Source organism: Dunckerocampus dactyliophorus, chromosome 19 (assembly GCF_027744805.1).
Source record: "Dunckerocampus dactyliophorus isolate RoL2022-P2 chromosome 19, RoL_Ddac_1.1, whole genome shotgun sequence".
NCBI lineage: Eukaryota > Metazoa > Chordata > Actinopteri > Syngnathiformes > Syngnathidae > Dunckerocampus > Dunckerocampus dactyliophorus.
Genome location: NC_072837.1, coordinates 10,217,585 through 10,245,372, shown reverse-complemented (window position 1 = coordinate 10,245,372; position 27,788 = coordinate 10,217,585). Strand labels below are relative to the sequence as shown.

General features: G+C 40.3%; 2 protein-coding genes across 7 annotated transcripts in view; one reads left to right on the top strand and one right to left on the bottom strand.

Moving 5' to 3' along the window:
* The first annotated feature begins 55 nt into the window (after positions 1 to 55).
* Positions 56 to 24,929, top strand: elp3 (elongator acetyltransferase complex subunit 3). Of its 2 annotated transcripts, XM_054761298.1 has the most exons (15): positions 56 to 205; positions 427 to 526; positions 823 to 961; positions 1,087 to 1,157; positions 1,312 to 1,375; positions 2,261 to 2,329; positions 3,370 to 3,524; positions 8,667 to 8,828; positions 8,932 to 9,058; positions 17,799 to 17,992; positions 18,961 to 19,051; positions 20,995 to 21,060; positions 21,134 to 21,361; positions 21,431 to 21,512; positions 22,965 to 24,929. In XM_054761298.1, exons 1-15 carry the CDS (start codon positions 184 to 186, stop codon positions 23,039 to 23,041), a joined length of 1,647 nt encoding a protein of 548 aa, XP_054617273.1. In that variant the 5' UTR covers positions 56 to 183; the 3' UTR covers positions 23,042 to 24,929. The 2 variants fall into 2 exon arrangements, with proteins under 2 accessions (XP_054617273.1, XP_054617275.1); XM_054761300.1 differs by lacking the exon at positions 427 to 526 and having other exon boundaries at positions 72 to 205.
* The window catches only part of si:ch211-63o20.7 (Serine/threonine-protein kinase pdik1l-B-like), a 58,290-nt gene continuing 49,034 nt past the window's right edge, over positions 18,533 to 27,788 (bottom strand). For 4 of the 5 annotated variants that reach the window (XM_054761306.1, XM_054761307.1, XM_054761309.1 and 1 more), the window contains one exon: positions 22,314 to 27,633. In XM_054761306.1, coding sequence (XP_054617281.1) covers positions 27,395 to 27,633 — 239 coding nt within the window. In that variant the 3' untranslated portion in view covers positions 22,314 to 27,394. Of the gene's footprint in view, positions 21,433 to 22,313; positions 27,634 to 27,788 lie in introns of those variants that run through there. The other variant, XR_008566886.1, reaches the window with a different exon arrangement.

Genomic DNA, 27,788 nt, shown 5'->3' with positions numbered 1-27,788 from the left:
TATGCGGGTGAGAGTTGGAGCTTTTTTACGTTAGTTTACGACAGTGCCCATTGCTAAACGACAGGCCGTGTTCTGATGCAACGTGGAGTTGTTTATTATTTTTTACCTCCCTGCTTATGTGGCTGTAGTCCGGCAACGACATTTTACCTCGATTGACTTCGGGGTGTTAACATATAGGAAGAAATGGGGAAGCCAAAGAAAAAGAGTGAGTGTGTGACAGAGTGTTTTAAAACATGTCTCTCAGTCGCACTGCTTTGCTTTAGTTCGTTGCTAATGCTAACGCCAAGTCTTACATAGCCATGTCCCACGTGAATAAAAACTGGGAAGGTATTAACTATCGTACTGCACTTTACTCGGTTTCAGTTTAGGTTCATTAAGGTTATAACACCGGAAACAAAGTTATATAACGGGTTTCTTTTACCGTAGGTGACGCCAGTCGAGCAGAGCTGATGATGATGACCATTGCTGATGTCATCAAACAGCTAGTTGAAGCTCATGAGGAGGGAAAAGACATTAACCTCAACAAGTGTGTAACACCTTTGCATTATTGTATTTGGATGTCTGGTATGTCACAACGTATCCTAAATTAACATCTATGTCACTCACACACACTGCGTTCACATAGCTAGTAGTCTTTCTTTTTGTACAATATCAGTTTCCCTCAGGACTGCAATTTGCACAGTGGTGCATTCTAATTGGCCATGTTGCATCCAATTAAAGCACCATTTACTAATGTTCTGATAAGTGTTTGCCATTTTTTCTTCATCTTACCATAAAATACAACTTGTAGTTACACTACTGACACTTCTTATTTCATTTCAGAGTGAAAACAAAGACCTCAGCTAAATACGGCCTTGAGGCTCAGCCTCGTTTGGTGGATATTATTGCTGCCGTTCCGCCGCAATACCGCCATGCTCTTGTGCCCAAACTGAAGGCCAAACCCATCCGCACTGCTAGTGGGGTATGTTGCTCTCTGAAATGCTGTCTTCATTGCTGATATTTGTAATCACATTGCCAGTTTGTGAGTACAGTGTGATTCCTGGAGCTCTAAAGATGTCTTTTTGCGTCTGATCTGTTGACATGTAGATTGCAGTGGTCGCTGTGATGTGCAAGCCGCATCGATGTCCGCACATCAGCTTTACCGGCAACATTTGTGTGTAAGTGACAGCTTTGTTTGTACGTTAACGGGATCTTAGATGAAACTGATGTTATCTTGGTATCTGAGGGCTTTAGTATTACTGAAATGATGCTCCATACTGATTTTGTCTGTCTGCAATCCCATGCACATTTAATCAATGTTTTATTTGGCAGGTACTGTCCTGGTGGGCCTGACTCAGACTTTGAATACTCCACACAGTCGTATACTGGATATGAGGTAAGATATAACAGATTGTGAGAAATACGTGATAATCTGAATCAGTTAGTAGAAGCCACTATATGGGGAAAAACATACATGTACAGTTAGCCCTCGCCATTTTGTGCTTAAAATTTTGCGGCTTCACTCTATCACGTTTTTTCCAAAATATATTCATGAATAAATCTGGATTGTGGCCGAATACGGCCTATTATTAGTCAGATATATGCATATTTACTGTAAGCACATGTTCCATATTTTTGCCTAAATTAACCATTTTCAAGCCTAAAAACTAAAATACAAATATAAGCCATTCAGAAGATTCATTCAGACGCGAAGATATGTAGTATCCTACACTGGTCACTAGGTGCCAGTAATGTTACTGGAATGTGGTGGTGAAACACACAAGCGCCAGACTTGATCGCCGGAACACCCGGCTTTTATTGCAGGTCCGAATGATCTCACAAATCGCTGTAACCCGAGCCAAGCTAAAAACTCTGAACCCCTCACGTCACTTCCTGCCCGTTAGCACCGGAACACATGTACAGCAACACACACGGGCACAGGTCTTAAATAGCTTATTTTCTCTTATTATGTGTACTATATTGGGTAATATGAGTGTAAAGTTGTCGAAAAGGGGTGTTATTTCATATCTAGAGGGCTCTAATAATGTAAAAAAAAACATATGTAGAAGGTCGTAAACAGGTTTTCTATGCTCTAAAAGAGAAAAAAATCTCGAAAATGTTATTATTTATGAATAATGGATCCTACTTCGCCGAAATTCACTTATCACGGTCGTGTCCATAAACGAGGAATTTCTGTATTGTGTATTCAACAGTGTCTTATTGTCACGTACTGTAACTTCATCATATTTTCAAAAATGATGTGTTCTTTTCTTTGCCAAAGCCAACGTCAATGAGAGCAATCAGAGCACGATATGACCCCTACCTTCAGACCAGGCATCGTGTGGATCAGGTCAGTGGTGCTGATGCTCCCGCCCGCATATTCGCGGATGTCTTATCTATGCTGTAAATGCTAAGTAATTTTTTTTTTTTTTTAATGGTAGCTTAAATAGAAAGTGGTTTGATGGCGCTGTCTGCAGGGGGAAAAGGTGCTATCTCACACGTCAATTCACTCAGCATTTACCAGCAAGAATATGCTTTGTACAGTAATGTATACAGTATGCCAGCAATTGTTTCTTAATGAGGAAAACTGAATTTAAAATGTGTTTAACAGCAGTGAAAAGCAAATTTTAGGCAACATTTTGACGACTTTTCAAGATTGCGTCCATTATTTGTGGTTTTTCGCAATGAGTACGTTGCAGGGATTCGCTGCCCTGGTTAATGTGAGTGTGTCGATAGACATTGTTGCCATAACATTATCACGCCAGCATGCAATGCAGCAGCACACAACATCGTCAACTGTCTCGTCAGCTTTTCCTTTAATTAAGCTCACCGAGCTGCTTCTGATTCACTGCAATGCACTCCCAACAATTGATTATAACGAAGACAGGAACAAGGTGAACAGACATCAATAGGAGCTCTTATTCTTCATTCACAGCGTGAGCAGTCGAAGTCTGTGCAGTCGCACTGCTGAAAGATGCATTTTGAATGCGTACAACATTAGTTTTGTGCTGCAAATCATTAAGTGTGTTATGTAATGTAATGAGAAAAGTGGTAGAGTTCTATTACTCATGCTATCCTGCATGGATTTTAATGGACTCGTATGATGTGATGCACCTCTGGGTTGGCCATGTTGCACTGCAGTGTTTGTAATGCAGCCAAAGAAATGTGACTATTTAAGGTGATATTTTGAGGAAGGACCCCATCCTTGCAATCTGCAACCTCACTTACCTCCTCAGGCTCTGTTCCCAATGAAGCATTCTCTTCCGTAAACAACGGCATCCTGTAATTACTTCTTTTGACAGCAGAGGCCGCTGTTGACTGCAAAAGGGAACTTTCCACCCCTGCCACAGCTTTTTGGACATTTAACGTGTTCTTGTCTGTCTCCTGCAGCTGAAGCAGCTGGGCCACAGCGTGGATAAGGTGGAATTCATCGTAATGGGCGGGACATTCATGGCTCTGTCTGAAGAGTACAGAGATTACTTCATTAGGAATCTTCACGACGCTCTGTCTGGACACACTTCAAACAATGTGGCGGAGGCTGTCAGGTATTCGAAAGCTTTGTCTCACGAGTTTTTCGAAGGGGATGCAGTAGATTCCCGCTGTTCCTGTCAGAACGTAACCCCAGAAATAATGGACATGCCATTAAATAAATAATTTGTTTCTAGTTTTGACAGGCTAAGCCCTATAATATGCCTCTACATTGTAAAATGTATAGGTACTCACCACTAATAAATGATAATAGAAGATGATTGCTCGGAGGACAGATACCGAAATAGAGGTAAATACAGGGCCGTTACCGGCGGTACTGATACCTTTTACTGGGACATTTTTCAAGATCATTGAATGATTTTGTGATTTTTGCCTTTCCATAATTTGTTAATCGTGATAATGATCACAATAAAACACAGGACAAAGATTATAGGTAACCAAAAAAACCCACACTTATTTGTACATGCAATCATATGACCAAAATAAAGCCAATCGTGCAAAACAAGAAAATAAATTAAAAAAGCGACTATACACAGTAATCCCTTGCTACTTCACGTCTCGAAAAATATATTCATTAATAAATCGTGCTGTTTTGTGGTTGAATCTGGCCAATTATTCGTCTAAAGTGTATTTTATGCCTAAATTAAGCATTTTCAAGCCTAAAAATGGCTAAATGAACTAAAATACAAATATAAGGCATGTAGAAGAAGCATTCAAAGACGTTGTGATGATTCACTAGGTGTCAGTAATGTAACTGTAATGTCTGGTGAGACACACAAGCACCGGACTTTATCATCAGAACAACAACCTTTTATTGCAGGTTTGTATTATCTCACAACAGGCACAATCATTCTCAATAAAAAGACAAGCCGTAACCCACGCCAAGCTGAAACTCAACTCTGAACCCCCAAACATCACTTCCTGTTTGCCCCTCACTCATTTATCCGAGCGCCGGAACACATTTACAACAACACACACAAGCACAAGTCTTATTTATGTCTTAAATGACTTATTTATTCTTATTATGTCAACTGTATTGGGTAATATGAGTGTAAAGATGACTATAGGGTGTTATTTCAAGTTTAGAGGGCTCTAATAATGTTTAAAAAAAACATATTTAGAAGGTCATAAACAGGTTTTCTACGCTCTTACTCTGAAAATATTCAATCCTTTGCAGAAATTGACCAGGTCTGGAACCAATTAACTGCGGTAAACGAGGAATTACTGTATTTTTAAAACAAAAAAAAAAGAAATCTGCGAATATGCAGTGCTGTGGAAGCTGAATTGCAAATGTTTCATTTTTTTGAGAATGCAGTAGAATGACTTTGAACGATAAGGAGTCACCCAACAGCGTTATTGTTATTATGCCTGACATTGTGTTTTAGAAATTAAAGCTTTACAAAATATAGCAGCCATCAACATGTTTTCTAGCGACTTAAAAAAAAAAAAAAACAAAGACAAAGAATAAAGCTGCAATTCTGCTTGATTGGGGGAAAAGTTGTAATACGAGACTAAAGTCGAAATATCATTGGACAAAAGTGAGAACATTACAAGAAAATGTAAATGGGAAAATGAGCAAAAAAGATGTAATTCAGGAGAAAAACCTCATACTAATGATATATTTCCACCCATATCACAAAGCCGAGATGCAGGCTATTTTTAACTTCTTAGCATATCTACATGGGTTGGTTTCTACAAAATGTAAAACATCCTAGTGGCCCCCCATCTTTAGGTTTTTCAGTTGGGGGCCCACGATGAAAAAGTTTGGACACCCCTGCTTTAAAGGTTTGGACACTAGAGGGAGCTGTTACACCATCTGATCGCTGATCTGCCAGAAGTAAAAATGACCGCAAACGTTCCATACGCTGAAGCTCTCATTCCCGTGTCCGCTGACTCAATAAGCTGGCAAATGGTCTGATCCAGAATTCAGAAGGAATATAAGCAAGGGCCATCTCAGGGAGTCTTCTTGGGCTACTTCTATTGATTTCTCGCTTACTGAGGTACCAAGCTTTGAACCGAATTGGGCCCACGTCTGCTAGGAATTGATAAGTAGCAACTTGTGGGATGACTTGGAGAAGATTGAAAGTCAAAGTTTGATGAGGAGCTGGTGTCGCCCGACGATTTGCCCCAAATAATAGCTTTTTCACCTGACTTGTTTGTTTACTTCCCTAAAGTCTGATAAGAGGGTGTGTGGGGAGCTTCCCAAGCATATGTATGCATTTGTCTTATGTGTTTGTTGTAGCGAGATGCTTTGATTGCAGTAATTGAAGTGGAAGCAAGGGGGCCATGCTTGGTTTGTGTGTGTTTATAGGACGTGTGTGCACATATGACACTCACCGTGGCCACGCTGCTGTCTGTCTGTTCGGATCAGCCAGATAACCTGAGATAATCGCTTGAGATAATAGGCTTTTTTTATTGATTCATTTCACACAATCTGATTGCCCTCTCTGGAGCACAAAATCCTGAAATTGGCAGACTGTAAAAGAAGGATATTTGTTGCCAGCGTTCACAGAATCAGAAGAAATGTGAGCTGGCATGAGGGGGAGCTAATGGTCATTGGGAAATTAAAGCAGGTCTGGTTGATGAGAGGCCACATTTCTGTTCATCATCTTCTATCAGTCAATTTTCATGAAATTAAGTAATTATGCAGTTGCACGGTGAAGTCGTGGTTAGTACGCGGGCCTCACAGTCAGGTGATCGAATCTCCATTGGAGCATCTATGTGTGGGGTTTGCATGTTGTGGGTACTCCGGCTTCCTCCCACATCCCCAAAACAGGCTAGGTCAGTGTTTCCCATGCATTCATTTAACTGTGGCGGCCTGCCACAAATACATTTGGCGCCGCCTGTTGACCTTTGACCATAAATGCATTATAACGCACCTGGTTAGCGACTTTGTCGCTATATTTAGCGAGTAATCAGACCCCTCTAAATCTGGTGAAGAGTCCTCTGGCAACACTTGACATAAAAGTACGTATCGCTCTTCTCAGCGAGCAGCGGGTGCTGCTATGGGCCCCTTCCCCGTTTTCAAAGCACTGACAAGCGGATCAGTTTTTTTTTGTGACATAAAAAAAACATAAAAAGATGTGACAGAGGAAAGTTTTACTCTTTTTGTCCAATTGCGTCATGGCTAATCATGCACACTCATGCACACTCATGCACATCGTTTTGTAACACTTCGCCTTCCCAGTGAAATACATAAACCAGGAGTGTCCAAAGTGCGGCCTGGCGTCCATTTGTCGATCGCAGCTTGTTTTTTTTTTTAGGCCTGTGGCACATTGTAGAATTAGAATAAACCCCCAAAAAACCCAGTAAAAATAAGAGCACAAAGGCATAATGACCAAAAGCTGAAATGTTAATATTAATAACTAATAATAACCCCAAAAAATTGCTGTAAAAAATAACGCATTAATGGCGGTAGCTAATATGTTCATTAATTATGTCCAATAAATTTTAGCGTAATTAACGCATGCCCATGTCCAATACTTAACATGAGGGGCCGCATGGTGGCCTACTGGTTAGCATGTTGGCCACACAGTCAGGAAATCTGGAAGATCAGGGTTCGTATCGCCGTTTGGACATCTTGGACATCAGTTTGCATGTTCTGCCCGTGCGTGCGTGGGTTTTCTCCGGGTACTCCGGCTTCCTCCCACATTCCAAAAACATGCAGGTGAATTGGCGACAACTAAATTGTCCATAGGTATGAATGTGAGTGTGAATGGTTGTCTCGCTACATGTGCCCTGCGATTGGCTGCCGACCAGTACAGGGTGTATACCGCCTCTCGCCCGAAGTCGGCTGGGATAGGCTCCAGCATATCTCGGCGACCCTAGTGAGGATAAGCGAGAAAACGAACGAACGCATGCCCGTCATTGTAAGCCACTATTATAACGGCAGACGGTGTTGCGTCCCCACAGTCACACAGACTGTTACTGTTTTCCACGCTGTGTATTTGTGGTCAAATAAACAGAACGACAAAGAAAAACAACTAAGTGGATGTTCTCGGCAGCATTTAAGTGTGCTAGGAAATCCCCGAAAATACACACCAATGAATGTGAATTCAACTTCAATGACGTGGTGTCTTTGAATGCAACCCCTCACTGGTCATATTGTGTGATTCAAATGTGTGCTACTATTAGAGTGTTAAACAAATACGTTGAAACAAATTGTTAAACAAATGGATGTTCAGACATGTGTGCTATCTCTTAGCTTGATTTAAATTTTCAGTTCATTTTGAGCTGCTAATACATGCAAATATGTATGCTCAGTTTTTAAAAAATGTATCTTTTTGTTAATAAAATACAGTAGGCCAAATAGGTTTCCTCTGAAAAAATCGCTTTTTTATTAATGACAATGCGCAAATAATTTGTTGAAGAAATGTATTCCGTTGCATTTGCTTACGTATATTACCTTAACCTCTAAATATTATTCAAATGAAGATCAAATGTCGGTGTGTTTAATCATGTTAAGATAAATGCTCAGTGTAAAGGCTGAGGTGGTGGTCATTTGCTCCTGATGCTGACGTCATCAGTACGTGAATGAGGTGCTCCGAGTACCTTTAAAGCTAGAAAAGCGCAACACAAGTGACCATTAAGCCCATTAAGCACTTAACCGAATTTAATACATCCTACTTAAACACTCCTTTTTTTCTGTTACTGTGTTTTTTCGAGATTATTTGGTGCGACGCTCTCGAGCGGAAAAACAAGTCGAGGGCTGTTAAACCAAATCAATGTACTGAAAGATGCGGCGTTGGCTGACACTTATTTCTTGGCTCATCGCTATGAAGACCACCTTTCACAGTACATACGCCATCCGAAGACCTGTTGTTATCTTAACTTAGCAGGATGAAACTGATTCTTACTCTGAAAAAGTCCAACTAAATACTTAAAGAACGCATTGAATAAATTGCTTTTGCTTTCGTAAAGCCAATACTCATTAATATCTCATTTAGCATTATTTGCTCTGCAATCAATTTATTTTTTTTTTGCAATCGTATTTTTATTGCGTCTGCACGCCCTTAATGCGAGGTTAATGTTAACTGTGCGATTAATGAGCCGTGCACTCCCTCAGCATGCAAATTGATGTTGCTAAATTACCCCGTAATGTTGCCCTTGTCAGACTAAACTATCAAATAAATAAAATGCACGTCTGAGAAAAAGATGTAAGATATATATAGTTAATCGTTTTAAAAAATATCGCACAGGTACTCGGAGCGCAGTAACACAAAGTGTGTGGGAATCACCATCGAAACACGGCCTGACTACTGCCTGAAGCGACACCTCAGTGACATGCTGGGCTATGGCTGCACACGACTGGAGATCGGAGTCCAGAGCGTGTATGAAGACGTGGCCAGAGACACTAACAGGTCAGCAGGCCTCAAGGCGAAGCAACACAACGGATCCACTGTTGATAATCAGACTCCATGGACGGATTGTGCACACTTCTTTTGTGCGTGCATTTCCCTGCAGGGGCCACACGGTGCGAGCCGTATGCGAGTCCTTCCACCTGGCAAAAGATGCCGGCTTCAAAGTGGTGGCCCACATGATGCCAGACCTGCCCAACGTCGGCATAGAGAGAGATGTGGAGCAGTTTATTGTAAGCATTCTTTTCTTTGTGGATTTTTAAAGATAGTAAACCGAGTTGATGTGTTTGGCATTGTTATGGTGTATCGAACGTGCTTCAAAAAGTTACACGTTTTACCAGGTTTTCATTTCCAACACGATATTGCAGCATTGCCTATCGAGCGATATCAGCACGAATCACACATGCTTTTATTACTGTATTTTCCGGACTATTGGTTGCTCTGAAAGTATAAGTCGCACCAGCCAAAAATGCACAATGAAGAAGAAAAAAAACATAATTTGCACTGGACGATAAGTTGCATTTGGGGCGGGGTATTTTATAAAATTATCAAAAATAAATAAAAGAATCAACACAAATGGGGTGAAAAAACTACTGTTCATACTAATAATAGGCTTTTCCACCTATATCACAAAGACGATATGAAAGTGGCCCTTGGTTCCTTTCATTTTTCAGTATGTGGCCTTCGCTGGAAAAAGTTTGGACACCCCTGCCTTACTAAAAGTCTACCTACTGTCGTTCAAGTAAAGTTATAGTCAATGTGGCATCCTTGAAAGTATACTATGTATTACTTCATTACTTATTACTTTATTACTAGTTTAAAGGCAGGACATAAAAAAACAGTCATGCATTCTATACCTAATGCTAACCAAATACTAACTCTGTCACGTCAATAGTCGATCAAGTCAAATCAAGTCTACAGAAAACGGAAATGTCGTCTTCTTGATAAGTTCTGACCGTCAGCAACGGTTTGAAACAAACGCTGCTGACGCCTGCAGGACTTAAAGAGAACAGCAATGAGCCGAACTTACAGTGTGACACATCAGGTTGTGGCGCTCAGTCGCTCCTTTGTTGGCTTTAACTTTCTCTTTTCAAAAATCTTATGGTATGCCCAGCTTTAGACCACAAACTAATTGAAAACAGTGCCTCTGCTGGTTCCACAGACGGAGTGCATGCCCATTTCCTTAAAAATGTTTCAAATTTTAATATTAGGACTGTCAAATGGTTAAAAATTGTATTCAAATTAATCATAGTTTTCAAATTAATTCATCAAGATTAATCACTATTTACCACTATATGTAAAATATGCCCATTTTTGCTGTATTTTATGAAGAGACAGATAAATGACAGGACACAATTATATATAATATATTAAAGCTCCAAATAAACTGAAAATTTACATCATGCAACAAAAAATAGCACACGTCTGCCTAACACTAGTCTCTAATAGTAGCAGAACATTCAAATTACACTTTAACCACATTATTATGGTGCGTTCAAAGACAACAGGTAATTTTTAAAGTTGAATTCAGTGTTTTGAGTGTAGATATAGTTTGTGGGATTTTCGCGCATACTTACACTCATGAGTGATAAGACTATCCACTTACTGTTTTTCTTTGTATTTCTGTTTATTTTGACCACACGCACAGTGATGACTTTTTTGTAATGTTCGGAGTGCCCCTGAACGCACCTCGCTGTGGTCTCGTGACAATGAGGAAGTGTCGTTCTGACTAGAGATGTGTGTGTGAGTTGGAGATCGATGCTGTGTATGTTGTTGGAATTGCACTGCTGTTGATGTGTTCAAGGTCAGAATAACGTTATAAGAGAGCAGCAGCCTCTGTCTGCCGTCATAACAGAGAGGGGTGGCTTGACATGGCGTGCGTGCCTTGATTACTAACATTTTTCGCGTTATTAATTAAATAAAGTAGTTACCGTCGTGAACACGCTATTTTTGATAGTCCTAGTTATTAATATACAAGAAAAAAAACATTGAAGTTTAATTTCCTTGACTTAGCCACATAATACAAGCGGCGATGATGTTTAGGCATCAAAAAAAAAAAAAAAAAAAAAGGAATTCTATCAAACCAGATTTTTTTGTCGCCAGCTAATGACTTTTTAATCTTGGAGCATAATCTTTTCATCTCGCTAATTACCAACTTCATCTTAGAAATTACCCCTCCCCAGCTCCGTGGATTGTACCTGTAATGACCTGAATGCATGGTCCAAGTCATTTGTGTGTGACAGATGCAGAGATGAAGCGTGACGTCATTTGTGCGTCATGATCCACCAGAAGCATCTAACGGCTAGGGGCTTAAGTGCTACATCACCAAGATGCCTTATTCCCCTAATGCAATTTTACATCCAAAAACACACACACACATATATATGTGTATATATTTTAGTTATGTTGTTGTGTTAATACACAGATCTGAAGGTGATTCAGCTCGTCAGTCATTAGTTTTGTTGTTTGTGTCACTGGCACGTCTTGTTTCGCCCTGTGTCACGATGCGTCATTACTACTTACCACACAGCGGTGGAGCAGGGGGAGAGAAAAAAAAGTCCTTCATTTGGAATTCAAAATAGCAACACTCTCAGTCCCGACTGTGAAGCGACTCAAAAGCAGAGGCTGTCAGATGTCTCTCAACAGCAGGCTCACGCTCCCGCTCTGATTGGAAACGCAGCTTTAATGCGAACGTGACAAATCAGACCGGGAGCGTGACTGTGGCTTATAAACCACTCAGTTTGAAACCTCGCCCAATTTCAGCTTTTTATGCCATTACGCTAAAAAAAAAAAAAAAAAAAAGAAGTAATTAGGAGCAGCGAAACAATAACACAACGCACAACGCTGACACGCCCCTGTAGCTCGTGTCACTCACTGTCTCAGCGCCGAGTGGAAGGAAGACTTTCTCCATTTTTTTTTTTTTTACATTTTTTAAAGCCTCAATCCAACTTGTTCAGTTTTCTTTCATCGCTGTGTCTGAAGTGTCGTGCCTCCAAAGTTGCGACACTGCTTTGTGGAAAAAGTTCAAAATCTGTATTTCCCCCTTGTGTTCTTTGAATAATGCAGATATCATGCAGAAATAACTTTTCCTATGAACATTATGTGAATAGGAATTTCTGTAATTACAGTCGTCCCTTGCCACTTCACGCTTCGTATTTCGCAGATTCACTCTATTAATAAATCAATTAATAAATCATGCTGTTTCATGGTCGAATACAGCCCATTATTAGTCCAAAAATATGCATATTTAAGCTAATTTGTTGTTTTCTTTGCTGAGTCAGGCATAAAAATGGCTAATTGAACGAAAATACAATATAAGGCATTCGGGAGACGCATTCAAAGACGTGATGATAAGCAGTACTCTACACTGGTCACTTGGTGTCTGTAATGTTCGGTGAGACACACAAGCACCAGACGTGATCGCCGGAAAAACAGGGTTGTATTGCAGGTTTGAATGATCTCACAACGGGCACAATAATTCCTAACACGGGTTACTGCTGTGGCCATAACCCATGCAAAGATACTGTATATCCTGATATATGTAGGTTGAATATCAAATATGTGTGTCAAGTTGTTTTATTAAAATAAATACTTAACATGAGGGGCCGCATGGTGGCCTAGTGGTTAGCATGTTGGCCATACGGTCAGGAGATCGGTAAGATCTGGGTTCGAATCTCCGTTGGGCATCTCGGTTTGGAGTTTGCATGTTGTTTTTCTCCGGGTACTCCGGTTTACTCCCACATTCCAAAAAAACATGCATGTTAGGTTAATTGGCAACTCTAAATTGTCCATAGGTATGAATGTGAGTGTGTATGATTGTTTGTCTATCTGTGCCCTGCGATTGGCTGGCGACCAGTCACCAGGCAGGTGTACCCCGCCTCTCGCCCGAAGTCAGCTGGGAAAGGCACACCAGCGATCCTAATGAGGATAAGCGGCATAGAAAATGAATGTATGGGACTCAACATGAGGATGTTTTGGAAATTCTAAAGCTTCATGCAAGATTCACATAAAAATAATTTATCTAAAAATATCCTCTTAAATAATGTAATGTCTCTTTTTGAAATAAATATAGAAAAAGTCAAATGTAATCTTTTTTAGCTATGCTGAAATCCTCAGCTAATAACAAAAGCACAAAAGAAGAAAACATGTAAGAGCCTGGTTAAAGAGGAAATATTTTAAATTGAACAGTAGTATTTTTTTAGGTAAACATTTTTAGAAGACACGTGTCATTATTTTGTGCCAGGAACACCAACCTGTCAGCTGCATCAGGCTTAGCAAGTGTCTGTCTAAGTTTCCTTGTACATTTGTGATAGAGCTTGTCGTGCTAGATAATTGTGACTGCAAAGCTCGCTGGACATCGCGAGTCCATCGTTTTCAGCAGGTTTTTAAAGCTGTTTTTTCCGCTGCTGCATCGGGGATCATACTGTATCTTAGCAATGTGATAGGACACCGCTTTATAATAGCACATCACTTTGCTTTTCCTTTCATGAGGAACGCAACAGGAGCGCGGCAGACAGCAGCAACTTCACACGTTCCTCGTATTGGAGTTTCTGCCAAATTTTGAGGTGGTGAAAAAGATTTTTTATGCTCTGAATTCGAAGTACCTCCACATTACTGAGCTACCACTCATCCCTTTCCGCTTCGACTGTGAGCCGCCGGGCTGCTGCCCCGCCCCTACTCCCTCCTCCTGCATACAGCGCAAATCCAGTCTATATCGATATCAACGATATGTTTGGTTTTGATATCGTGCTTAAAGTAAATATTGATATTTTAAAAATATTGATATATGGCCAGCCTAGGTAATAGGAGTGTAAACCTGACTATGGGGTGTTATTTCATGTGTGGAGGGCTCGAATAATGTTAAAAATCGTATTTAGAAGGTTGTAAACAGGTTTTCCATGATCTAACTCTAAAAATATTCCATTTAGAAATAAAGAATTTATAATACAGTAGTACCCCTTTTCGGGATCAACATTGATTCAAAATACAAGCTGGAATGCGAATACGGAGTGCCTAATTAAGTCCGTTGAGGTGAATCATCTTTATAGGCACAAAGAGACTGTCACATCCGTCAAATCATGTGACCAATGGCTGCAAAGCATGTCTTGCTTATTTGCTGTTGTTTTTTTTGTTTTGTTTTACGTTTTTTTTATAGCTTCACTGTTTGCAAGTGTGGCCTTTCTGCTTCACGCCAGTGTGTGATAGATGATGTTTATGTTAGGTTGATGCTCAACTAATTACCTTTCGGCTGTAGTAAGCAAATATGATGAACGCTGCTGTGATTAGGAACATCTGAACATTTTTCCAGAGAGTGCACATTTGCTCAGCAGTGTAACTTTAATTATTATTCTAATCTATACCCATAGGTCATATAAACAGTCCAGTGAAATGGTTTTCTATAAAAAAAGAAAACAGCTAAAGCGGGTACTTTGGATGAAATAGACATACTTGGTGTGTGTGTTTATGGACCTCTTTCTCGGTGTGAAAGTGTATCATGATACTATGGTAATATTATGGTAATAAGGTAGGTAGCAACGGGGGAGGACATTAAATGTCACTTTCTTTTGCATCCCACCTTATCTCGTGTCTCCTCACTATTTTCTTTGTCTTAACTTTTTCATTGTTATTTTTTCTTCCCTGGTCACACTTTCTGTCCTCCAACTTCCTTTCCTCAACAATTCCAGATGACACAATCGTGTGTCACTAATTAATTACCCAATAAATGCATGACGCAAGAAACATTTCCTGTCTTTCACTTTTAACGCGCACCCCTACTCGCTATAAATATAGCCACCATGTAGGTGAATTGTCAACATGGATCTCTTGTACGTACAGTATTGAAGTGTGTTATGAAGCAGAACCGGTGATCGCTGGTGCTTGTAAAGCTGCCGGTCAGCCAAATGTAACAAGCGTAAATAGAACCGCTCTGTGATTTGTGGGTCCAGACAAGTCCGAACATCTACGTGTTTTGATGTGACAAATCTTAAGTAACTTTGATCAAATATAGGTGTTACCTCGAGCAGTTTGATTACTTGCCAAATATCGTGTAATGTATTTGGAAAGAGTACCGTGGGTTACCCAGCATGCCTTGCGGTGTGTAGCTAGACAGAATCCATACCTTGGTATTTGGGCTATGGTTTCGGTGCATTTCTTTTGTGCGTAAAGAAACTAAACCTTTTTTCTCCCAAAAACTTCTATTTTTATTAATGATTCTTCAAATGAAGCATGAAAATAACAATGTAATCTACTGGAAGGCAATTCTACAGTAAACAAAATAAGACAAAATAAGTCAAGTAAAAAATGTAAATATTGATATAGCATACAAAAAAATTGAATGACGTGGGGGCCACTTTGATGTGTACAGTAAAGTTGCTAAAACCAAGTCAGTGTAGGTCAGGATTTTTGTTATGCAGGCCGAAAATGGCCCCTGCGTCACACTTTGGACACCCCTGGTTTACAGTGTTTCTTTTTAGAAAAGTGAAAGTGCAACAGTAAGAGTTTGAACAGGGTGATGGTTATTTTATTTTTAGTAAAGTTCCTTCTCCGAAGTGCGGATAATAGCTGCAGCATGCAGAACTGTTCTTTCTCTACTGAAAAATGGCAGCACGCTGCTTTCATCTCATGCACTCATCTTTGTCTGTTTACGGAGGTGACGTGTTCAAAAAGAGGTACAACGCACCTCAACGTCGGGACCAGGAGGCGGAGTTTTACCATGTACCGTTGCATCCCTAGTAGATGGGGGTGTAGTTTTGCATGTATGTTTGTGTTTAAGAGTTTATTTTGATGACTCTGTGGTTCAGTTGATAAAGTTGCATCGTGTGTTCCATATGTGTTAACTGTTGTTTGCACCATGAGTGAGGCGGGTGTAAGGGTTAGTGACATGCTTTTCTTCTGGGCAAGGTAATTGAGTATTTGCAAATAAAGAGTACTTCCTTATGCAAGCCGAAGTTTGCTTTTGACTCACTCCTGTGCGACTCAAACTCACCACAGTAGCGACAGAGTCACTAAATTAGCACCATTGATCCCCCCCGGCTTTGTCGTCTTATTCTCTGGCAGAGTGTGTATGAGGTGTGTTAGAGATAGGTTTTTGACTAAATTCCCTTATTTTTTAAATATTTTTAAGGGGAAGGGAAAGCCTCTCTCTGAATCTTCCAAACATCCTCTGATGCAAGTGTTGTATTGCACAGAATAATGATGCCTTAGGAGTTTTGCCTTTGCAGAGGTCTGCATTGTTGTAGCTTAAATTCCCATAGCTAACGTCATGTTCTTCTTCTTTACACAGAAAACTAGTTGAGACTGAACTATCATTAGTATTAAGATTAATAGCTTTGAGACGGAGTACTTAACAATCAGTTCTATTCCTTGACATAATTCTTACAGGTCACACTTGATTTTACTTCATCATGTCACTTGTGATTCTTTGAAAGCTGCATGTAAAGCCCAAACCAAAAAAAACCTTTGCATTATCCATGATATCCAATTAAACAAATGGATGGTACGGCAGAAAATTACAAATCTCTTTGCACACTTATATTGTACTAGAAGGCAAGCCATGTTTTCATGTGACTCTGCAGTCCCGCAACATTCAATGTGGCAGCTATCATTAATAACTGCTGGAAGGACAGATCCCATCGCTGATTTAATTTGATTCTTCCATTCGACGTGGCAGTTATCATTAATAACTGGTGGAAGGACAGATTGTGTGTACGATTATAAGTATGTACATACATTGTGTACCCTTCAAGTGCTTGCGTAACCTCACCATGCCCAAGTCTACCTCATCCAACCTTGCCTGGGAAATATATTCTTGCTTAAGCATGGTACAGAGACGGGTCAATGTATGGATTGAGACCAAATTGAGGTTAAGTGAGGCAGCAGTGCCAACCAATGCCCACATTTATGGTGATTATTTAGAGAAGAACAAATTAAATGCTTCCAATATGATGCAAACTGCAGCTGAGATTTCCGCGGATGGATTTTCAATGAATAGATCCTTGAAAATGGAATTCAAGTCGTGTTGGCACAGCTTCCGTAGTTTTGCCAAACACAGAAGAAAGCCCAGAGATTATTTCCGTCTTCTAATAACAATCACATTTATTCAATTTGTAATGTGATCTCGTCGAGATGTCCCATCAAATTCTATAGCGCAAAAAAAATGTCTGCTACTTGTTTCCCACGGTTCTTCTGATAGTGAAATTGGATGACAATTCCCCTCTAGCTCGGAATCCTCTCTCACTTATCTCTTGTCTACAGATGCTCTCTTGTCCTGGAAGAGGCATCCTTAACAGGGTTGCTCTTCTCCAGGGAGCTATAATGGCTGCTAAATGTGGTCTTGGGTAAAAAGTCACCCAAACTATACGTACTGTATGTAGTATTCTTTATAGGTAAGGTGAAATTATTATTATTATTATTATTATTATTATTATTAGTCAGGTATCCCGTTTCCCCCCTCCGGCTCCAGTTAGGTTTAAAGCCTCGTGATGTGGCTGCTGTGACGACTGAGAGCCTATCTAGGAGAATATTTTCAGACTGTCACGGTTGTGGTCGTGATAGTCTGTTCGGAGAAGCTGAGTGTGAAGTGATATTGATTCGCTGCATCGATGCAGACAGCTACATCTGTTTGCTTCTGTTGAATACGCCTGAGCTGTAACTGTAGTGATGTCCTCTTTGACATCCACTTGAAAGCATACACAATGGATGACAGTTTGTGATGTTTGCACACAGACCTTTTCATGTAATACTGAGACACTTTTCCAGACATCAGATACTCAGTTTATAAAGCCCTACTGCCCCCCCCCCCATTTCCTTGCCATTTTTCTACCCTAAGAACGTGACTTATTAGTGTGGAAGTCTGGAATTTCAACATGGCACGCCATGGCAAAGAACTCTGAGGATGTGGAGAAAAAAAGACACTCTGAGTGGATACAAGTGGATCTGTGCATTTACTGTTTCCGTCTGCGTGTGTTTTTGCAGGAGTTTTTTGAAAACCCAGCTTTCAGGCCCGATGGTTTGAAGCTATACCCAACTCTGGTGATCCGGGGAACAGGTCTGTATGAGCTATGGAAAACTGGCCGTTACAAGAGCTACACACCCAGCACTCTGGTTGACCTGGTGGCCCGAATCCTGGCGCTGGTGCCACCCTGGACTCGGGTTTACCGCGTGCAGAGGTAAATGCATGCATAGTTGGCACTGTATCAGTTTGTTAGGGTGATGCAGTCTGTAGCCAATTCACTATGTCTGATGGTGTGTTTTTGCTCCATTATGTCTGACAGTACCGTATAATAGTTGTGTGGTGATTATCCATGTGCACTTAACAATATGTGATGATAAAGACATTTTAATCTGATAACAAATACTTATACTTTATTAGAAATTGAGGAAATCGTATATATATATAATTGTGTGTGTGTATGTATGTATGTATGTATAAAGATTTATGTATTAAAGCTTACCTATATTATTTTAAAAAGTAAAATGTAATTAATATTTAATAGATCAAAAATAAATACATAAAATAATTCTTTAAAAATAATTACAATATTGAAATTCATACATTGAATAAATATTTTTTCAAAAAGTTCTATAATTTATATTATATATACATAGTGTATATAAATATTAAAAAAAATAAAAATTATATCAAATTAAAATTGATTATATAGTATAAATTAAATATGAAACTTCACATATACAGTACATGTTTATAAACCTATGTTGTATTATAATATAATTTTATTAATGTGTATACTATGCATTTTTGGGTTTAAGTCCAGACTAAAAAGTACACATTATATAAAATAGTCTTGAATATTTGCCATACTTTTTCCAAGACTGTCAAATTTTACAAAGCTCGTTATTCCTAATTTTTTGGACCATATGATAAAATAAAGGATAACATGCATTTACCACTTGCCCATTGAAGGCAATGATAATTCTGCTTTTGGGATAAAAATAACCTTGCTGATCATATATAGTGCCCAGTTTTGATTGACATTGTCAGAGAGGTATTTAACAATATACCGTAGTTAACATTATACTTGTAGGCCTTACCTGATGTAGCCTTATTTACGTACATCCCAGCAGGAGTTTTTGCACTCTTTATATAACAACACTCGACCGTGTCTCCACCCATTAGGGACATCCCCATGCCATTGGTGAGCTCCGGGGTGGAACATGGCAACCTGCGAGAACTGGCTCTAGCCAGGATGAAGGACATGGGCACTGAGGTGAGACGCCCTTATTAAACTAAACGACTAAGAGAAAGCAGTCCAAAACTCACCAGATCATTGCGCAGATTGATGCTGACTCTTTGAGGAATTTGCATGCCTTGCTGTGGTAGGAGAAGGGGGCAGATTTATAAAGCTGCCAATAATAGATCAGAACCAATGGAGCGTTGAATAGAAGTCAAGCACCCCCCAGTGAGTTCATTCCAATTGAAAAACACCATCAGACTCACCAGGACCTGCTGGGAATTCCCAGCATTCATCCGCTAACTTTTTCCTACTTTCATTCCCTTTAGTTCCATTTTCCCTGTCATTGCCACACAGCTCACGCCACTGTGAACATATTCTTGTAACTGCCATGCTTTTATTTTGATGCTTATTTTGCACTGAGCAGGAAGTCACTGTGTTGCAATTTTAATGTTGTTTAGATAGTAGTTGTCCTTTCACGCTTAGTGATAATTAGCCAAGTTAGTACCACAACACGTCGACATAAACAGACACACTTTTTTTTAGCTCTCTTTTTTTTGTCTACAAAAGCGGTTACCATGTAAGTCGATGTCAACTTAAGGGGGAACTTTTTCGTAGTAAGAACATCATGGTGGACCAGGACTTGATTTTTTTTTTTTTTTTTTTTTTTTTTTACATAGACGGGTTGTCGACATTAGCGGGCACTTTTAAGTGATAACAACAACAACAAAGTGGACCGGAACTTGATCAGTTTGTTGTCATAAGTGGGCACTTTTATAGTAATAAGAAGAGCATGTTGGACCGGGACTTGATGATTTTGTTGACATAGAAGGGTTGTGGACATAAGCGGGCACCTTTTAGTCAGAAGAACACAGTGGACCGAAACTTGAAGAGGTGGTCGACATTGACAGGTTGTCAACATAAGAGGGCACTTTTGAACAATATTAACACGGTGGACCGAGACTTGATAAGTTTTTTTACATAAGCAGGCACTTTTAGTAAGAATGCAGTGACAAAAGCGGTTAACCATGTAAGTGGACGTCAACTTAAACAGGCACTTTTAGTAATAACAATCCAGTGGACCGGGACTTATTGAGTTTGTTGACATAAGCGGGCACTTTTTAGTAATTATAATAATAAGACGGCAGACCGGGACTTGATGAGTTTGTCCACATAAGCGGGCACTCTTTTAATAACAAGAACACGGTGGACGAAGACATGCTGGGTTTGTCAACATAAGCGGGCATTTTTAGTAATAAGAACACTGTGGACCGAGATTTGATGAGTTGGTCGACATAGACAGGTCGTCGACATAAGCGGGCATTTTTAGTAATTACAAGAACACGAGACTTGATGAGTTTGTCGACATAAGTGGGCATTTTCAGTAAGAATACAGTGACAAAAGTGGTTAACCATGTAAGTCGACGTCAACTTAATCAGGCACTTTTTAGTAATAAGAACATGGTGGACTGGACTTGGTGATTTGGTCGTCATAGAGGGGTTGTCGACATAAGCACTTTTTAGTTATAATAATAAGACGGTGGACCGGGACATGATGGGTTTGTCAACATAAGCGAGCAGTTTTAGTAATAACACAGTGGACCGAGATTTGATGAGTTAGTCAACATGGACAGGTTGTCGAAATAAGCGGGCACTTTTTAGCAATAATAACACGGTGGACAAGGACTTGATGAGTCGGTCAGCATAGGCAGGTTGTCGACATAAGTAGCCACTTTATAGTAATAATAAGACAGTGAACCGGGACTTGATGAGTTGGTCGACATAGACGGGTTGCTGATGTAAGCGGTCAGTTTTTAGCAATAATAAGAACACGGGAGTGGACTAGGACTTGATGAGTAAGCGGGCACGTTTTCGTAATAAGAAGACAGCGGACCGGGACTTGTCGACATAAACGGGACCAAATCTGCAGTCCTTGGTGTAAAAAGTTTTGACTCATTTGAATCTGTGCTTGTGAGCAGTGTCGAGATGTGAGGACCAGAGAAGTGGGCATTCAGGAAATCCACCACAAAGTTCGACCCTACCAGGTAGGAGGCAGCATCCTGGAGAAGACGGCTGTAAAAGAGCCAAGAAACTTTAAAACACTTGCCGTGTGCTCAGGTGGAGCTGGTGCGGCGGGACTACGTGGCCAACGGTTCCTGGGAAACCTTCCTCTCCTACGAGGATCCGGAGCAGGACATCCTCATCGGCCTGCTGCGTCTGCGCCGCTGCTCCCCGCAGTCGTTCCGCCCCGAGCTGAAAGGGGGTGTGTCCATCGTGCGTGAGCTGCACGTATACGGCAGCGTGGTCCCCGTCAGCAGCCGGGACCCCAGCAAGTTCCAACATCAGGTACCCAACTGGTAGTGGTGATGCTGGTGTGGTTCAACTGTTGTTTAACTGTCTCACCTGCATCATTAGGGCTTTGGAATGATGTTAATGGAAGAAGCAGAAAGAATTTCCAGGGATGAACATGGCTCCTACAAATTGGCCGTCATTTCAGGTGAGAATCAGTTGCACTGGAGGAAACATCTAAACATCTACAGTACAGTGTTCTGTCCCTCTACCACGGTTCACCTTTGGCGGTTTCGCTGTTTCTCCGATTTTTTTTTGTGCTTTTTTTTTTTTTATTACAGTATATGAACAGGCCAAGCCTTGTACTTTAAGAAGTATTGCATTGTGGGAAGTCGGGTGTCTCGCTTTCCTCTCTGGTCTGTCTGCACTGCCCATTGCCCACACCATTTTCAATCAGTCAATCTCCTTTGGCCAGCCCTGCCGTGTTTCCTGTGTCATTGCTAGCTTTCGTGCTTGCTAGTTTGTAAATGAATCTTCGGTTCGAAGGAGGAGGACTGCAACAGGAGTGGAATACGTGTGAGGGATGTCATTTCTTGCGTCCGACCTGTAGGTCGGTCATTAAAATTCAAACCAAGGTTTGAACTTTTTTTAAGAGTGTTTAAACAAGAGAGAAATGTGAGAAAATTCCCTGTCTGGGAAAAGTGTATAAAGTGTATGGCGAGGGGTTTTACAGCCTTAAAACATACTGCATATAATAATTGTAATCGCGGATTTCACTTATTGCGGGATATTTTGGGAACCTATCCCCTGCGATAAACGAGGAAACACTGTACACCAAAAGTGCAGAATTCACACTACATACCAGTGAATGGTATAAACCGGTCGAATAAAGTGATCACTAATATTCGCCATGATTTTGTCATTGTGTTATTTCTCATTTATATGCGCTTTCGGTGCAGCAAACTCCATCCCAGAACGAATACAAACTACTGTATTACAATTAGGGAGAATAATGCTTAGTGTTTAAATCACTGGTGTGAAATGACCGGCCAGGGGTTGCCAGTTGCGGCCCACAGCTTGTTTTTTTTGTTGGCCTGCGGCATATTAAAAAAATATATGAAAATTTAAATATGAAATTTAAAACACTACATGCGGCCTCAAAACATTCTGAAGAATGATTACAACCCAAAAATAATAACGTATAATTATTGAAGTAAAATATTCCAGAGTAATTCAAATACAATTTAAGAGTCATCGTCCATTCCCGGTATATTTGATTTTGTCCACGTCCCCTGCCCCTCAAAAAAATCACTGAAAAAAATGCATTGACTTATACTGTATAACATTTATATAGTACAGTATTTGAGTTTATATATTGTCTGTATGTATCCTGTGATTGGCTGGTAACCAGTCTAGGGTGTACCCCATGTAGCTGTTAGGCAACGGCGGCAACGCCACACGAGCCGTTTTCAACTTGCCAATTGCACCGTGTACGGGAATGAGGCACCGCTCAGCTACTATGTCGTGGAGGCAGGCTCATAATGTTAGAATTTGAAAACCCCTGTTATAGTCCAATAAGAAACACTAAAAACTTCAACACTACTTCTTCTCTAGTACTTACTCTAGTACAGCTGATGGCAGCTTTTCGTCTCTTTTCCAGGTGTAGGTACAAGGAACTACTACAAGAAGATGGGCTATGAGTTGGAAGGACCTTACATGGTGAAGCATCTGGATTGACCCAGATTGGACTTAAACCTGGACATTTCTTTTTGTTTGCAGGACACAAGAGTATTTTTATTTTATTGCATCATGATTCTCCCGTGTTTTTTTTGTTTTTGTTTTTTAAACGAGAACTCTGCTGGGGCTTTCCATCTGTTGAGAATGAGACAGGCCTCCCAAACTCAAACTTAGTCCAATGGACCCCTTTTTTAGTCGAAAACCTGTCTACGTCGACCAGCTCATCAAGTCTCGTTCTTATAATTACTAAAAAAGTGTCCGCTTAAGTTAATGTTGGCATAATATTTGAGACCCAAAGCAGTCATTTGTATGAAAAATCAGCCCGTTTATGTGGATGTGTTGTAGCAACAAGCTGCTGTAGTTTGAAAAATCCTTTATTATCGCCCATTCACCTTATATCTTGGCCAAAGGCACAAGTAAATTCTCCAACAATGGCTAGTTTCGTTTATGTCAACATAGACTTAAACGGGTTTCACTGTGTACAGTTAGTATACATTGAATACAGACTAGGTTTTAATGGGAAAATATGGACAAATGACTTCAAAAAACATTAAATTATACCAAAAGTGGTTATTAGTGCTAAGCAGGAGGGATTACCTGGCATTTGTTATGTAATGGTACAATTTATAGGACAAGAAATTGGATTATTATTGGATTATTATTAAATCCAATTTCTTGTATGTTTGTCATGCGTATTGGTATAAAAGTGTTTTTATTTCTGAAGAATAAAGTATCTGTTTGGGCTATAGTGACCTGATGCGTTTGTAGACATGTGGAAACAGCAAAAACAAAGTTCATTCACCTCTAGATAATTTCTTCCACCCCAATGTCAAGATGTCAGCCCCTGCAGGGAACCCCTACCGATTGCCCCATCAGTGTGTTTTAGTGGCGCATATGACACAGACTGTGCAATTACAACTCCATCAGTTTTCTGTCTATCGAACATTGAGCGAGTGCTGTGTCGAGTCACATTTCCCGGTAAGGCTTTGTCATGTGAGAAATAAAGCGCAATAAAGCACAAATTCCTCAGACATCGACCTACTACAGTACAGGTCCTGAGTGAAGGTGGCGGGATGGGGGTGGTTATGCTTGACTGAAGCAGAACAGCCAATGCGTAATTTCCTGCAAGCGCCGCCCGCGTCGTGACTGCTGTTGCAGTCCTGACGCATCGCGGTATCGGCCGCATTCGCGCTTGCTGGCGATCAGTTGTGATATCTGAAAAGGACTTTCCGTCCTACCCCTTCCGGACTTGCTGAGGCTGTGAATTCAGTGGCACTTTGGTTTAATCTTCACTGCAACATGAGCAAAAGACGAGTCTTGTTTCTGTGCTTTGAGAGGTGGGGTAATAAGGACCCTGATTCAACACAGCAGGGGGCCATTTTGATATTAATTATTAACTAATCCAAACATAGATATGCTAATAAGTTATGTAACTTTTTTTTTTTTTTTTTTAGAGTTGTAGGCGACAAAGCTAATTTGTTAAGGTGTCACGAGACACCCAACTCACAACACGATACACAAGATCGGGTCGACGAGACGAGTTTTTAACATAAATTTTAAGAAAAGTACAGTGAAGAAATATGACTGAACTCACTTTTTTATTTAACCGCTTCACAAAACAATGCAGGGAAATTTTTATATGTTTATTGCCAAACGATACTGTCACATTTTTTTGAGAAAATCACAAATATGACAATATGTAATTATAAATAATAATAATAATGCAATATTTCCTTAAATATGTCATCTTTCACTCTGTAAAGTTGTGGAATTGCCATTTGTGACATATAACATGTAACACAGGCAATTCTTACTGTCTGTCAAACGTTTGCAGCATTTCTTGAAATGCTGGATCTTCAACTGTATTAAAGAGCAGCATTTCTTTTGTGACAACTTTCTGTGAACGCACACCATTTTTGCACTGTTCCCTTTGTATCGACTTTGCTGATCAAACGTCTCAGTGAGTGTTGACTTGTCCGTGTGTAATTTTTTTTTTTCTCCCCTCAGATGGGAAAACTGGGGCGGGTGGATATGTTTGAGGTGGCCAAGTTCGTTTTGTTGGCTTTTACCACTTTTGACTACCACTATTGAACAAATTTGGCATACTGGCTCGCTTGTATTGATGGGCTCATCTTGGTCATTATTAACATTCCCACATGGGGGCTTTATTTATTTTATTTACTATCACCATTTTTTTCTGTAGGAGAAATCTTGTCGCATTTTGATCTGTTGACACAGGATCTCGTGACACCCCTACATTATTAAAACTGAATTCATTAAAATTTTACAATATGCCGAGGGCCAATGAAGAACAAGCTGCGGACCAAAAACGGCCCCCGGGCTGCACTTTGTATACTCCTGTTATACTGTATAGTATATAGGATGAATGCATTTCCCCTTCCAATCTCAGGAAAAGGGGGGTCACAGGTGGCGTGAGGAAGCTATTGGCTGACCAGCAAAGCGTGAGTGGTTGTCATAGCCATAAAGGTCACAGATCTGTCAGAGACGACCCCACTGAGCCAGGATCACGACGGCGAGCGTACAAGCGGGAGATTAGCGCTACTTAAATCTCCACTTGTCCCGCTGATGTCCTCTAGAAAGGCAAACAAAGTAGCTGGTTGGTGGCGACAATCTTTTTTTTTTATGATCATGTGGAATTCATGGGAGCATCCAGCATATTACATAGTAACAGCCTTGCAAAAATATCATCTTAGATATGCGTGTCAATGACCAAGACCGACAACCGGTAATACATGCTGGATAGGCTCAAGAAAAAGCATCATGCCTACTTTTAATTTCCTGTTCATTTTTACAGGGCAGTTATCACCAAATATATTACATAATAACATGCATAATAAATTGGGGGGGAAAATGTAGTGACGATACTATGAAAGACTAGCGCAAAATATGACTTTATTTCAGACTATATCATCTATTTGGTGAGGTAAAAATATGAAGGTCTTACATTGACATTATATACAAAATTACAATGATAGTGAAATGACAAAGGTCATCTGTTCATACCTCTGTTCCTCTCCTTAGGAAGCAGCGCTGTTTACAAGCTTGCGCAAAGCAAATACTGCACTGCAGTGCCACTTGCACATCTAAAACGTTCTGTATGTGGGCTGCAGTGAATGCAACATGCCACATTCTTTGGACAACAAAAGTAAGTGTAATTTAATTAGCGAGGGGGGAAAAAAACAGGAAGAAATCTATTTACATAAAACTGCAGCAGTAATCCCCCGAGTTTCATTGAAGTCGTTTACTATGTGAAAAGACTTTTAGCTCCAACATGCTCCTTTTAATGAACGGCCAGCGGCAACAGCATGGCACCTGCATCACATACTACATGAGAAGGTCCCAATAGAGCACAATGTGTACTTGTATGACTTGTATGACTATACATTTATAGGACATGCACACATCTATATATAAGACTAAAGCGCAGTATGTGTTTCTTTTTTAATATATTTATGAATTGTATTATATATTATATATATATATTTAAAAAAAAAACACACATTGATTCAGCAGGCAGTGATTTTTCATTTTACGATGAGTACTGAAGCCAAATTTTTTAATACATATTTAAAAATTCAACTAAGGCCCAATCATTTTGTACAATATTCAGATTTTGGTCAATACTGTGCGCGCGCACACACACACACACACACATTAGGTACACTAAACACAAGCGCTATATCCATAAATGCTGATAAAATGATATCGATAAATAGAAATGTAGCTCCAGGTTTCATTTTAAGATGTGTAGCGAAGTGTTTTTTTTTTTTGTTTGTTTTTTTTTTACAAAGCTGTCCTTCATGAAGTGGTGGGTGTATACGCAGGACAGGCTCATCTAGCTAGGGGCGGGTCGGGGATGGTGTCATGTCCACGAGGAACTAGGTTTTTCCTTCACGACTTCATGAGAAGCCGTAACTTCAAAAGTGACTGGTTGATCGCTGATTCTCTCCAAAGTGGAGCAAACGTGGTTTTGGTGCTCTACGGACACATATTACTGTTATAACATCATTAAAAAAATATCTATTTTGCATAATAGGGGGCCTTTAGTAGTAGTAGTAACTCTGACAGGCTCAGTCAAAAGTGAGCATTGTACATTTTTGATACACCCCTCACGTTATATTGTGTAGATGTGCTGGTCGGTAATGATCACCAGCAGCACCCTTACCAGAGAGATAAGCTAGAAATTATATAATAGTTAAATAAAATAGTTAAAATCACCTTGAATGGATGGGCTTTATCCCTGCTGTTATTTACACATGGCACAGACGCCGCAGTCAATGGCTCGGTATGCGGTTTCCATGCGGCGGATGTGGTCATTAGGAGCACTTTCTCTCAGTGGGAGTCCTCTTTCAAAGCAGCGCGCACCCTGGACTCCAGCTGGTCCGCTGGCGGCCGCGAATCCGGGTCCGAGGCGAGCATGTCGGAAAGCAGGCCGCACGTTGCCAGGCCAGGAGGGGGTGGCAGCGGGGTTGCTCTTTTCGACTTCATGGGGATGCACAGCTGGAGGTCAGCGTTCTCCCACAAAGCTTCCCCCAGTGGCATCAACCAGCGACCCTTACATACATATGCACCTAAAGGGGGGGGGATAAGGAAAAACATTTTACCTCAAGCTTGGCGCTTTAAGTTGGACAGGAAACATACTCACTTATTTTTGCAGCTCTTCTGAGACAGTCAGTACAGTGGAGCCTATTTACAATATGTCCACATCCTGAGGATTGACTCACTC

What these genes read in the sequence shown, in the direction of transcription:
- elp3 (XM_054761298.1), top strand. Translation starts at nt 184, where the DNA reads ATGGGGAAGCCAAAGAAAAAGA. An exon ending in AATGTGGCGGAGGCTGTCAG is followed by an intron (nt 3,525 to 8,666) that starts GTATTCGAAAGC and finishes AATATCGCACAG; the next exon opens with GTACTCGGAGCGCAGTAACA. An exon ending in CGGGTTTACCGCGTGCAGAG is followed by an intron (nt 17,993 to 18,960) that starts GTAAATGCATGC and finishes TCCACCCATTAG; the next exon opens with GGACATCCCCATGCCATTGG.